The sequence below is a fragment of the Rhamphochromis sp. 'chilingali' genome (assembly GCF_963969265.1).
Source record: "Rhamphochromis sp. 'chilingali' genome assembly, chromosome: 15".
In the NCBI taxonomy this organism is placed as follows: domain Eukaryota; kingdom Metazoa; phylum Chordata; class Actinopteri; order Cichliformes; family Cichlidae; genus Rhamphochromis; species Rhamphochromis sp. 'chilingali'.
This window is the reverse complement of record NC_137942.1, coordinates 977,401-990,759: the sequence shown is the minus strand read 5'-3', so window position 1 is coordinate 990,759 and position 13,359 is coordinate 977,401. Positions and strand designations below refer to the sequence as shown.

The following is a 13,359-nucleotide window of genomic DNA, read 5'->3' as shown; positions in this document are numbered from 1 at the left end:
ATGAACGACAAAATCCTCCAATCAACACTCCCTTTCTGCTATCTGAACATGGGTTTACTTATCTGGGTGTGAAATTATCTCATCACAATTCCTTAACGACGTCAGTTACTACACTTCTAAACAGATGGATGAAACTACCTATATCTTTAATTGGTCGTATTAATATACTAAAAATGTAAATTTTGCCAAAACATCTTTACCTTTTTCAATCAGTATCTCTCTCTCCACCAAACTCTTTTTAGATTTGCAAAAACTATTCCGAAACTTTATTTGGAACAACAGAAGACCAAGACTCAGAATCTCATTACTAAACCTTCCTTATGAAAGAGGGGTTTACAACTTCCAAATTTAAAGTGGTACTTCTGCTCAAATCAGAGCGGCAATGTTTTATTTTGTTAATGAGCAAACTCCAGTGTGGGTTTCTATGGAGTCCACAGAAATCAAAAGTCCCCCGAACTTATATCTTTACTCAGCCGACAGGAAGACACTAAATAAGCAAACTAAGAACCCCTTTTTAAAAAACACTATAATGATCTGGTTTGAGACACATAACTACTTCGGAGAAATGATCCAACTGTCTCGGTTTACTCCGATATTTGGAAATAACAGCTTTCTTCCTGGTGGGACGGATGCAGGTTTTAGATTTTGGTTCGATTGAGGTTTAAGAAAAGTGTCTGATATATTTAGGAATAATACTCTTATGTCTTTTGAACAACTTAGAAGTACTTTTTCTATTCCTGTCAAACCTTTTTTAAATTTCTTCAATTAAGAAATTTTATCTTAACCACACAAGGTAACAGTTTAGAAATCCCCACCTCCTCCTCTCTAGAGAACACAGTTATAAAGCATCTAAATGGGAGAGGCCGAGTGTTGGAGCCAAGTCCAGGCCAATAATTTCACTCAGTTACATCATGCCATATTTAAGTATTTGTCATGATCTTTAAGTTTCCATTATAATCTTGATCATTTTATGTTATAATGTAATATGCTGTGCTCCATAAATTAATCCTGCTTTATTAGTCTGTTGTTGTTGTAAAGTGTTGGTAGATGTCGTAAAGGGGTGTGTATTTGGCCCGCATGCGGAGGGGTGTGGGTAAAAAAGGTTAGGTAAGCAAGCAGGACGTGGAGCAACAGTTTTCTGACCGTCGCCGTTCTGACCGTCGCCGTTTTAATGTTATTTTTTGGTTGTAACATAAAGGAAATATAAACGGAGCGCCCACCAGAGGCATTTGTTTTGTACCTTTCGATTTGTTTGGAAAATAAATGTTTTGCCCCTTTTCTCCTTCGCCTCCTTTTTTTGCTACCGGAAGGCATCCAAGCGACTGAACAAGAGCACGAGTCAGAAACTTTACGTTCTGCAGAAGCGGCAAAGAAGGACCGAAGGCTGCCGCTACAATACCGAGTTTCTGCATTGTATAAATTATTTATGGAAAATTCCAAAGAATCAACACAGTCTATTTTAGAGGCTTGGAGGAAAGATTTGCAAATGGACATATCTGATGATGAGTGCTATAAATCATGCTCCTTGGCCCAGAGTCAGACAATTAATGTGCAATCTAAACTACTTCAATATAAATGGTTAACAAGACTCCGTCAAAAATGCATCATTTTAACTGAAACATCCCAGACTCCTGTATTAAGTGTGGAGTGGACAGGCACTTTATTTCACTGTATATGGGAGCGTCCACGTGTGAAAATCTTTTGGGAAAAGGTAATAAATCTGTTGAGTCAAATTATTAGCGATGTGATTCCACTTCATCCTAAAATATGTATTTTAAATATATACCCGAATAATTTTGTACCTGCTGCAAACAATAGAGCTCTGTTAACGACTGGACTTTTGGAAGCCAAGCGCTGTATTGCTATGTGCTGGAAAAATCAAAAAATATGTGGACTATCTCAGCGGCTTAATGGACTGACATCTATACTATCTATGGAGAAAATAACTTATGCATTAAGAAATAAACTGTACAAGTTTGGGGCTTTATGATCAAAATTCTACAATGTTTTGGAGAACTGCAACGTGCACACTGTGGCCTTAACGGCCTGAAGTGCTAACTTGATTTGTATATCTGTCTAGGGCTGTGCGATATGACCAGAATCTCATATCCCGATATCAGACATCTATCGTCCAATAACCATATAAATCACAAAAATGTAACATTTTCTGTAAATTCTGTGAATCTCGAGCAGCTCGACTTGCTTGAAGTGTTTCCAGCTGCGCATCATGTAGCTGGAGTCGAGTGTTTTAACCGATGCATGAAACGCCGTTTTCTTTGTGAGTATTTATTACACGGCGTGCTGCGGGGAAAAGCCTGTTCTAACGTTTGAGTCTAAGGTTTGTTTTTTTTTAGCACCTGGCGTCTTTTTTTTTTTTTTTTACTTCTCATCCGTAAATAATCTGCTCTTTCACGTGATTCAGTTTATTTTGAAAAGTCTCAACCGGATCTTGAGCTTTATTGTGAAAAGTTTATGTGGAACATAAACAAGCGGACACGCGATGCTGTTACCGTCGTTGTTGCTAACGACAACGCATAAAAACAGGCGCTTGTCCGTCTGTAGTGTGGTTATATTAAATATAAGAGGAAGAGAAGTTTATTAATACAGCCTCTACAGTGACATCAGAACCATGAAAAAAAATTCCCGTAAACAGTTTATTTTGCGACACCACGAAACAAACGATAGCGTGAAATGAAACGACAGACGTTTTTATATCGTCATCAGATATATATCGTTATATCGAACAGTCCTATATCTGCCCTTCCCTTCTGTTATGGTTTGCTTTGTTTTTGTTTCTGTTACTATGTTGTTTTTGTTGTATGTTCACGGTGTATCATGTAAAACCGGTTAAAACCAATAAATAAATGTTAAAAAACCCCAAACAAAACTATCAGGACTCTTTTCCAGTTTATTGTCAACAAGTCTGCGATTGACTTTCAGATTAATCAACATCTGAAACATCCCGAATTTTTACAGCAAGTCCAAATCATGATGAGCGAGACGAAATTAAAACCTCGAAATGAAGCACATCGAGACAAAGAGCTCTCACAACACATGCAAAGACCAACCCAGAGGTGACCACTGTAAATCCGTCCTCAGGTCAGAACGCTAACCTGTGCTTCGTTTTCTGACGTGTCACAGTAATGTGTTTCAGGCTCCACTGAGTATAATTCAGGGTTTGCAGAAACCCCAGCAGACCCGCTGTTGTCTTGTTTGCTTCTTGTGGATCCCTGAGTAAGATGGTAGGGCTGACTGCTTTGGGTGATGTTGTCTAGATGCTGCTGTACACTGGTTCCAGCCTACAACAACACATTAAACAACAGTATTAAGTGACTATCCTCTGACAGTAGATTAGCTCAACTCACTGTCCATGAAAATAGAGGTGATGGAAAGTATATTTTAAACAACATACCTTTGGGAATTTGATGAGGTTATTGACAGCTTGAGATGCAGACATCTTTCCTGGTCTCTTTCGCCCTTGTGCAGATGGTGGTAGCAGATGTAGCAGCAGCAAGATAGTAGACAAGTCACTGTCCCAGCCTACAGACGAATAAACAAAGAATTATTCCAAAAATACATTGAATTGACAGAATTACCTATATAACCAACAATGGCAAATAAAAACAGTCACAATCATAGCATTCTCAACTTCAGTACCTGACTCAGCATTGCACATTAACTCCAAGAGCTCTGAGGTCGGGACAAGTCCATGACTTTTCTTTACAACCTTTGCTTTGAGATTGGTGAGCCACCTCTCCAAGAATTTGCTCCCAGTGACCTCACAAAACAGGAGTCGGAAATCTTGTTCTATCTGTAATGCAAAAATACAGAACATAGAGAGGTGTATGATTGAATCCTGCCTACAAATTACATCGGTATCATTTAAATGATAAGTGAACTTACTTTTGGGAGATTTGCAAACTGAGACGCTTCTTTCCTCCACAGCTTTTCTTTGAATGGTCTTCAACCGCCATGCAATGTATCCTGAACTGCTCTCTGGATCGTAGTAATGTTTCTATGTAATTAAATAAACGAAGAAGGACTATGTTATCAACATTTCTGAGGGCAATTATGTATTTCATGTTGAAAAGTTCCCTTTACTTACATATCCATGTTGTGAATATGGGTCTTCCAGATATGGAGACAGAGCAACAATGCCCTGCGCATACATCACTCTTACGTTTTTAGGGGGAGATGTCCTAATGTAGAAATTCAATAATTGACATTAAATATCACAATTAAAAATAATACAATGTTTAAAATGTTTCTTTATATCTTACATTTTTGATTCTTACCCATGTCATTCTGTCATCTCAGCCTCAAGTATGTTTCTCATCCGTCTTCTGGTTGCATCTCTCAGAGATTTGGTTTTTGCATACTCTTAAACCTTTCTATAAAATAGGAACATTACTTAATATTACTTAACATGTCATTAACATTGCTATCAGTTAATTTACACAAAATACATATTTCTTACTAAATAATGAGCAAAACTCTAAAGTAGTGTATGCCTTTGGCATTTGCTTAAAATAATATAAACCAGTAAAGTTAACTTTATGGTAATGTTACCCACTTTTTCTGAAAGTATGTTCGCTTATGTAAGCTAATTAGCGATTATTAGCTTACTGATAAACGGTAATTTAGTTGTTCAAACTGTGCGATTTGACATGTGACAATGGTATTATTTAGACAGCAGAAATACATAGTTAAAATGTTTTAGGTTCATATTAACGCAGTGAGAAGATAACGAACATCTTAACTTTTAGCAACTGCTAGCATGTAGCTACTGGAATGCCATTAAACCTATGGGTAAATGCTGCTAACATGTCCTCGCTCGACATCAGTGAAACTATAAAGAGCTACTTAGTTTAAAAATACCTTTTAAACAATGTGACCAGTATGGGAACGTTAACTGTGGCAGTTCTTCGGAGAAAATTCCCTGCGCATTAGGGCTCTGAGGCCGCACACGCCTGCGGACTGGTAATAATCAACACTGTGTGAAGTCTTCACTGCGTGACTAACAAACTTTACACTGACTTTTAACTCTGATGTTAGAGCTGGTTTACTCCTCATAAAGTTGTAAATACTCTATCTAGGTTAAAATAGGTTTACTCTGAAATATTGACACTCCATTTTTTACTGTGTACATAACAAAATAACTGAGTCGTGATTGGCCAGTCGTGTCCAAAGGACCGTTAAGCTCCAATATTCCCAAATCAAACACAATAAGTCACCAAAACAGAACCACCGTGTCCTGAATCGAGTGCCCACACAAAGGTCGACCAGAAACTCTGTAGCTTTGTCAACAGGTTGAATCTCCACAAAGACACAACCAGCACATTTCAAATAAACCTCCGAGATCAAAACCCAAGAATTTTATCAAGTGGCTGGACAACACAGCGAGTCACTTTCCCGTCAGAGCTTGGTACGGCACTTTAACCGCATCGCTGATCACTTTGTTGTCTGTTTATATTTGATTTTATTTTTTCTTTTATAATGTTTCTCTCTGAATCGCTGCACTGTGTGATCCATGTACGGTGCTCGTGTTCAGGCGTCAGTCTGGGGAACGCTTCGACTGCAACCATTACTCGCTCAAAGTGGCCGACAGCAAAATGAGGTCTGATCTTTGGAATGACAAGAAGTGGATGTGGCTGGCAGTTGAAGATCTGCTACCACATGTACCAGCCCGAGCCCTGCAGCTGAAAACACCACGGCTGATTTACAGGCTCATATTTCTGTATATGCAAACCTGCAGGCATGTGTGAGCCCATTTATGAACTATTACTGCTGAAAGTCAAATCTCCAGGTCTCGTTTTGTAATCTTCCACTTCAAAATGTCGACTCAGGTTTAATTTGAATTTAATTTAAAAGAAATTGTCACACTTCTTTGAACACGGCAGCATGTTCAGTCTGCTGGGGGAACGAAGCCAACAGACTCACAACCTTTCCTGGTAAAACACAGTACAAAGATGTACAGACAGACCAGTCTCAGGATGAACCAAACCAACAGCTCCAACAATGAGTTCAGGTCAGAGACGGGTCCCGGGTCATGTCCACAGCTCGGTGACAACACGATGCTGTTTCAGAACAAGAGCATCAGTGTCCAAGTCGACTCCCATCAGTTCAGGTGATTTTAATTTGAAATGTCTCATGTAGCTTAACTGGCTCGCCTCATTTTAAGGTTTTAACATATTACCAGATGACCAGCTGCCACTTCAAGATCATGTTCAGCTGCAGGCTCGACGTGTGCATTAAAAAGGTAGACGACCTTTAGAGTGGCAAAACCACCGTTTGGCCTCAGTTCAGTTCCTTGCTCAAGGGCAGTTTGTGGTAGCAGGCAACCCTAGCTCTCCCACCTATCGGTGTTTATCGTTGCTGCCTTCAGGTTATTCTCCGGTGATTCTGTATAATCAGCTCCAACAATGAGATTAACCACAGTGAGAGGAACAGGTGTAGAGAACATGAAACTCAACTTTCCCTGGAAAGTTTAAGCCCTATGGGAGTGTCCCCAAGAGGGCCGTGGACCCTCTATTGATCCTCTACCTAATCACATGAGCCAAAACTAAAACCTCCTGATGCATGCTCAATCATCTCTCACCATCTTACATGCTGTGATTGCAGCCATTCCCCAACTCTCTGTGAATGGGACTCATGGACATTGATCAGTGGTTGTTGATCAATGATCATGAGAATTTGCATAATTAAGATTAAGGAGCTGACCTCCCAGCCCATTGTTCCTCACTGGGCTGGTTCCAGTCATTATGCAAATGTCCTGTTTATAAGATTGAAACCTGCAGTCAGCTGAGACTGAAGACGTCACCTGGTGATGATGAAACGTTTCTCCCACTGAAAACGTGACAAAGATCAAATTTAGTCCAACAGTTTCTTTAAAACAAAAACCTGACGTTGGCATCGTTGAAGAGTTTGACTTCTTTCATAAAATAAAAATGGCCAACCAATCAAAAATGCTCCCTCTACTTTAAATGTTTGCAAAACAATGAAAGTGTTGATTTGGAAATAGAAACGTCATTAAAGATGTTTTTGTCCTGATGAGATTTGAATATGATGCCAAGTTTTCACCGAGTCAACAGGAAAGAACAGTTGTGAAACATCTCACAGCTAATTTGGATCTAATTAGCAACACGCTCGGCTGCACCGAGGCAGGAGGCAGGTTTATATTGAGCTCGCAGTCATTTAAATTCAGGCCTGCGGCGTGGGAGTGGTAATGACACTGTAACTGTCACGCTGTGTTGAAGTCGTGTTGGTGCTGCACAGGTCAGCACACTGCTGCAGGCCGACTCCCATAAACTGTCATTATGAGTTCACAAGCATCAGATTAGAGATGCAAACGTGTTCAGTGCCAAGCAGCAGCTACAGCAGGCGCTCGGTTTATCGCTATTTTTAGAGCAGTTTTATTGACGTGTGTTGACTTGGATAGATGTTTGAACCTGCCCATTAAACCTCAGCGTCACTCTGTGTTGGGCTCTTTCACATCCTCCTTTATGGGAACCGAGTTCACAGCCAAGACTTTGAGGAACATTTTAAAATGCAGTGAGAACGGCGAAAGCAGTAAAATCACACACAGAGCCAGAGGGTGACTGAAACCAGTGTTCAAGTCACCGTATTTATGTTAAAGTCGAGCTTTTATGTGGGAGAAACCAGCCAAAGCAGGAACACGGTTGGGAAAGACTTTAAGAAAGTCTCGATGTGTTGGACACTTTGTGATGATCACATAAAGTTACAACATTTGTTAAATGTAGAGGTCGTCGCTGAAGGTACTTTTCTATTTCTATCATATTTTCAGGATAAGACTTCCTGGACACTGAGGTGGTTCCTGATTCCTCACGCTGTTGTTGTCAGGACACGTTTTGATAAAGTGCGAGTTTCATGGAAATTGGGTGAGAACACCTTTGTTTGTGTAGCGTCTTCTAAATAGTGACACACACAACGGGACAGTGGAGGGGAAGAACCGGGAAATGAACTTCTCCAAAATAAAGACCCGTCGTTTTTCCAGAGCCGTGTGAGGGCGAATATTTGGATTCAGGCTCATGTTTAGAACTAGTGTTAGGTTGAAGTTGTTTTGGGGTTTTAAGTCCTGGTTATCAGGACAGGCCGGGTCCTCATAAGTACTGTAAACGAGTCACAACGTGACGACTGTGTTCAGGAGATTTTGTGTTTCTACTTTTACTTATTTATGAAAAACTTGTGTTGAAACACAAAAACATGACGACACAGTGCAAACCTGCTCATCGTTCACCTCTCACGGCTTTTAAATCGAGTGTCTGATTAAATGTTTAAAAATGATGACTTCCTATGGTAAATGCACTGATGTAGCGCTTTTCTACTCTTCTGAGCACTCAAAGCACTTTGCAGAACTTGTGCATTCAGCCATTCACTCCAGCACATTTTCTGAGTGCTTTCTAACTAACACACACTCATACTCCGATGGATGCATCAGAGTATGGAGAGTAATTTGGGGTTAGCATCTTGCCTAAGGACATTTGGCATGCAGTCTAATGGAAGCCAGGAATTGAACCACCAACCTTCCGATCAGTAGATGGCCTGCACTACCGCCTGAGCTACAGCCATAAAGCACTTTGCTTAACAAAGTGTGGACATCGAGCCAGCGTTGGTCTTTATTAATCCTCGTGACGGTGGCAGGTACAGCTGTGCTGGGACTTCGCTAACAAATGCAAAAACTTATTAAAAAAGCATAAAAACAGGTCAAACTAATGATGTTTGATTTGTGCATTTTTTATGCAATCATATTTTTGCTGCCTGACGCTCTGATTTATATAAGAGCCACTAAACTCAACCTGAGCAATGACGCCCTGAGGCATGATGGGAGGAAACCGAGGCTGCAGCGGTGCGGGGCATGAAGCAGCCTGCAGAGTCGCTGCAGCTGCTGCCAAAACCCTCCGAGGGGTTTAAATAAAGTTCGAATGAAGGGCGAGAACAGTGACGCCAACATGACTGTTCAGGTTTTTCAGCCACTTTGTACCCTGAATGCTTTACATATAAAAAAATGACCTTATTAAAAAATGTATTTGACCCAGAAGGAAAAACATATTCAGTTGTCCCACACTTTACCCAGAATGCACTGCAGGTACGCTGCAGGTTACTCTGATGCTTCTGACTCCCTGATTGGAGGAAACCTGAGCGCTCTTCTTCTCTGAGCTTAAAGAGGTGGAGGTCTGCTGTGCTGGCGCTGAAATAAAGACACACTCTGAGTTTTTATGTAGACTCTCGGTTTATTGTCAGCACTCTGAGAGGAGACGCTGATTGGCTGCAGCGGCTCAGCTGGTTAGGACAGAGGAGGACGTGGAGGAAGAGGAGGACACCACCTTCCCGTCAACAACCTCCTCGACCACCATCACCACCCGCTTGGTCGTGGTGCTCGAGGACTTGGTGGTGACACTGCAGACCAATCAGAACAGCGCACAGGTTAGCGTCTGCATCGCCCATTAGCTTCAGCTTCACTCATCGAAGCGCGAGTCTCACCTGCTGGTGGCTTCTCCGTCCAGCAGCCTCCTGTACTCAGCGATCTCCATCTCCAGCCGGGTCTTGATGTCCAGCAGCATGCGGTACTCCTGCCCCTGCCGCTCCAGGTCGGACCTCAGCTGCGTCAGCTGCTCCTCCAGCGACATCACCTGCAGGACAACAGAGTCACAGGTGAGACCGAAGAGCAGCATGCTCAGGTACAACCCGCAAGCTCAGGATGAACAGCGGCTCACCTGCATCTGGTACCTGGAGAGCTGCATGGAGTAGCGGTTCTGCGTCTCAGCCAGAGAGGCCTCCAGCGACGCTTTCTGCAGAGGAACGCAGCGTTTGTGAGGTCAGCTGATCAAAAGCTACACCTGCAGTCAGACCCTTATTCAGATTTGACTCATCTCAGCCGTTCCTATCCTAAAACCTAGTTTTTATTGATCTTCCTCTCTGCTTTCAAACCTCGGCTCATGTGACCCGTCAGTGTTCAGACAGAAGATTAGAAACAGCCTGAAGTTCATCGGACGTTTATCGCCCGCCTCTGTTCACAGCTCGCCCCTCTCTCTTTTACAGTGAACAACCTGAAGCTCCTCCAGCTGCAGAATGGAGGTCATGTGACACTCACCATGCCCAACATGGACTGCAGCTCGATCTCCAGAGACTGCAGCGTGCGCTTCACCTCCGTGACCTCTGACCTGGACGTCTGCAGCGAGGTGGTTTGAGTGATGACCTCTTTGTTCAGAGTCTCAGTCTGCGCAGGAAACACGCACACAGGTTAATACACAGGAGACGTCTGCGGTCACAGGAAGTGATGTCATGGTGGTAGGTACCTTGGTCTGGAACCAGGACTCGAGCTCTCTCTGGTTTTTGGCGGTGACGGCCTCGTAGTGCTCTCTGATCTCAGCCATGACCTTTGTGAGGTCCTGCTGTGGACCGGCGTCCACCTCCACATGCACCTGACCGCTCATCTGATTCCGCATGGCGAGCAGCTCCTACACACACACACACACACACACACACACACACACACACACACACACACACACACACACACTCATGTTCAGCTAAAAACAAGTTTTCTTACAGTAAAAGAACAAAATCTGTGTTTAAGCAGCTGACTCCACACTCCACAGGCAACAACACTGATTTGACTCTCACACTCACCTCCTCGTGGTTCTTCTTCAGGAAGATTAGCTCCTCCTTCAGGCCCTCGATCTGCATCTCCAGGTCGCTCTTAGCCAGCGTCAGGTCATCCAGGACTTTCTTGAGCCCGCTGATGTCAGCCTCCGCCGACTGACGCATGGCCAGCTCATTCTCATACCTGCATGAGGAGGATGGATCACAGGTGAGGCTCAGTGATTCAATCTGAGCTGCTGTGGCGCCACCTGCTGTTCAAACTTCCTAATATCATTGGACCTTTTCCCCTGCAGTAACAGGAGTATTAACAATGACACTCATATCAGAGGAGATCCTGCTCCTGTGCATGCTTTATTTCAAATGTTCACCATGACACGCCGCTCTGATCTGCTGCTGCTGATGGAGACTCCAAGCATCATCTGAAGCTAGGGCTGCCAATTTTTTAACCATCAAATAAGGGACACAACAGAGTGTAAATATGCACTGTGTGTGACATCGCAGATAGAATGAACCAGATTTGCTGATTATACGGAATTTCCCAGTTGGCAACTCTATCAGAACGTCACCGATGCTCCGTCGATGTCTCCACCTGAAGCCTCATTTTGTCTCGAGAACCCAAAACATCTCATATTAGCACCACGTGGCGACAGTGGGGAGGAATAACATAATGCGAAGTTATGTGCTAACATTAAGTAGCACGTGATCTCAGACATGTGGACTGATGGCTGCAGCAGCCTCTGCTGGGCGTCAGAGGAACTGCAACCCGCTCTGCGGGTTCCTGCAGACTCACTTTGTCCTGAAGTCGTCAGCAGCCAGCCGGGCATTGTCGATGCTCAGGTGAATGGCTCCGTTTTTCTTGGTGGCTTCCTGAATCTGGAGACAAAAAACATCGTAATGGATGAAGATGAAACTTTATTGATCCACATTAAGGTGCTTTTATTTTGTAATTACCGATGCAGTGCAGGTCTTTTAGTTTGAAGAGTGTTTGTACTACAGGAAACACAAGGTCATGTTTCTTAATCAAGATAAATACTTGGCTGCCAGTGAAAGTCAGCAGGGGGCGGGGCCACAGGATTACTGATTACTGCCACGCCCCCTGCCAGTTCTAACCAATCAGACAGAGCAGTGATACTTTCCCATTTTCCATTTTTATTCACTTTTCATTTTCCAGATATTTCAGAACTTTTAATTAACCAAAAATTTATTCTAATTAAAACAGACTTTATTCATCTTTGTGAGGAAAACCCAGATTGTCAGAGATGACTGAGGTTCAGATCAGAAAAGTAAAACCTCCTCAGACTGTGTGCTGGTTCACCCAGTTGGAGACTTCCTGCGTGATTAGATTTGACAGTTGTATAAATGCATTATTTTACATTTAATTTGTATTAACTGAGCTACAGCGTGTAGGTTTATGTTCTCTTTTCTAATTTTAGATCAGACATCCTTCAGTCCTCTGATTTCTGAAGGCACTGCTCCAGTTAAACGGGAGATTTGCTACCTTTGTCTGCAGCTCTTTCTGGGTTTTGTTCGGATGCGGGGTGAGGTGCAGCGCTGCTGAATGAAGCCTTTTGTTGTCCCTTCATGAACTAAAAGCAGCGTCCTGCGAGCGTAATCCTCAGATTTAAAAAGATGTGACTGTGGGGATGATGACTTCATTGAAGGACAGGTTAGCAGAAAGTTAAAGATCTAAAGACCAAGGACCGCTCAGCGAGTCCGGAGGAAAAACATTAACAAAGAGTTTCTGTGAGAAACAAACTGAAGATGAGTGAGAAGTAAAGCCTGGATATGGCCTGTAGAGGGCGCTCTGTGTCACAGCTTGGAGAGAGTGTAGAAACTCTGTAGAAGTTCTGCAGAGGAACAGATCCTGCAGATCATGATGAACGACGTTCAAAGGAACAGGACGAAGCTCGCAGTGACATCATCATTCAAAATAACGTAAACATGAAATAAACAGAGGGTTAAAAACGCAGCGCAGGTGAGAGCACCTGTGGGACCAGCTGTCAGAGGGAGGGTGAGGAAGCTTTACCTTTGCAGTGATGTCACTGATGGTGACGAAGAAGGTGGTGTAGTCCCGGGTGGAGGGGCCGACCTTGTTCTCCACAAACTGCCTGATCTTCAGCTCCAGCTCGGTGTTGGCCTTCTCCAGCTTGCGCACCTTCTCCAGGTAGGAGGCCAGACGGTCGTTCAGGTTCTGCATGGTGAACTTCTCGTTGCCGATCAGGCTGTCGTCCATGCCAGAACCGTTGTAGCTGACGGAGGACAAGTAGCCTCCGCCGAGTCCTCCGCCGAGGCTGCTATTGAGCCCTCCACCCACAGAGGAGGAGGAGATGCGGACTTCGGAGCCTCCAGCTCCACCGTACACGCTGCTGGCCCTCATGGAGCCGCTGCTGCCCATGGAGGACCTGACGGAGTGGGAGTATGAGCGGGTGAAGGAGGCCATGGTCGATGCTGCGTTCCTGCTGTAGCTGAAGACGACAGAGAGCAGAGTGAGGAGCTGCAGAGCTCTCCTCCTTTTTATAACTCCTGCAGCCTAAGAGCTGTCACTCAAACAGAAGGTGAGGCTGGGCGAGGCATGGGGGGGGGGTCACGGAAAAATGTAACCTGTAACACACTGATGCTTTTATCAACCCTGCTTCACCTGCAGGCTTGGCACGACCTTTGCATCCTGAAAGGAGGGAGATTAATGAGCAGACGACGCTTCAGCCAAAGCCTCAGTAAACATCAGCGACTCCTGAG

General features: G+C 43.5%; 1 protein-coding gene and 1 long non-coding RNA gene across 3 annotated transcripts; both read right to left on the bottom strand.

The window, feature by feature from the left end:
• Positions 1–735: 735 nt before the first annotated feature.
• Positions 736–8,984, bottom strand: LOC308412038. 2 transcript variants are annotated; one of them, XR_013974521.1, is made up of 7 exons: positions 4,879–8,984; positions 4,296–4,391; positions 4,106–4,199; positions 3,904–4,015; positions 3,658–3,811; positions 3,413–3,540; positions 736–3,299 (listed from the first exon to the last, which is right to left on the bottom strand). It is a non-coding gene; the product is annotated as an uncharacterized lncRNA (long non-coding RNA). The 2 variants fall into 2 exon arrangements; XR_013974520.1 differs by having other exon boundaries at positions 4,296–8,984.
• Positions 8,985–9,231: 247 nt separating this feature from the next.
• On the bottom strand, positions 9,232–13,127 carry LOC308412033 (keratin, type I cytoskeletal 13-like). Its single transcript, XM_080906104.1, has 8 exons — positions 12,650–13,127; positions 11,414–11,496; positions 10,651–10,807; positions 10,317–10,478; positions 10,112–10,237; positions 9,735–9,809; positions 9,502–9,650; positions 9,232–9,417 (listed from the first exon to the last, which is right to left on the bottom strand). The coding sequence occupies exons 1-8, from the start codon at positions 13,061–13,063 to the stop codon at positions 9,297–9,299; spliced, it is 1,287 nt and encodes a 428-aa protein (XP_080762230.1). The 5' UTR covers positions 13,064–13,127; the 3' UTR covers positions 9,232–9,296.
• Positions 13,128–13,359: the final 232 nt, after the last annotated feature.

What these genes read in the sequence shown, in the direction of transcription:
- LOC308412033 (XM_080906104.1), bottom strand. Translation starts at nt 13,063, where the DNA reads ATGGCCTCCTTCACCCGCTCATACTCCCACTCCGTCAGGTCCTCCATG. An exon ending in TCAGTGACATCACTGCAAAG is followed by an intron (nt 11,497 to 12,649) that starts GTAAAGCTTCCT and finishes TTTTGTCTCCAG; the next exon opens with ATTCAGGAAGCCACCAAGAA. An exon ending in TGAAGAAGAACCACGAGGAG is followed by an intron (nt 10,479 to 10,650) that starts GTGAGTGTGAGA and finishes GTGTGTGTGTAG; the next exon opens with GAGCTGCTCGCCATGCGGAA.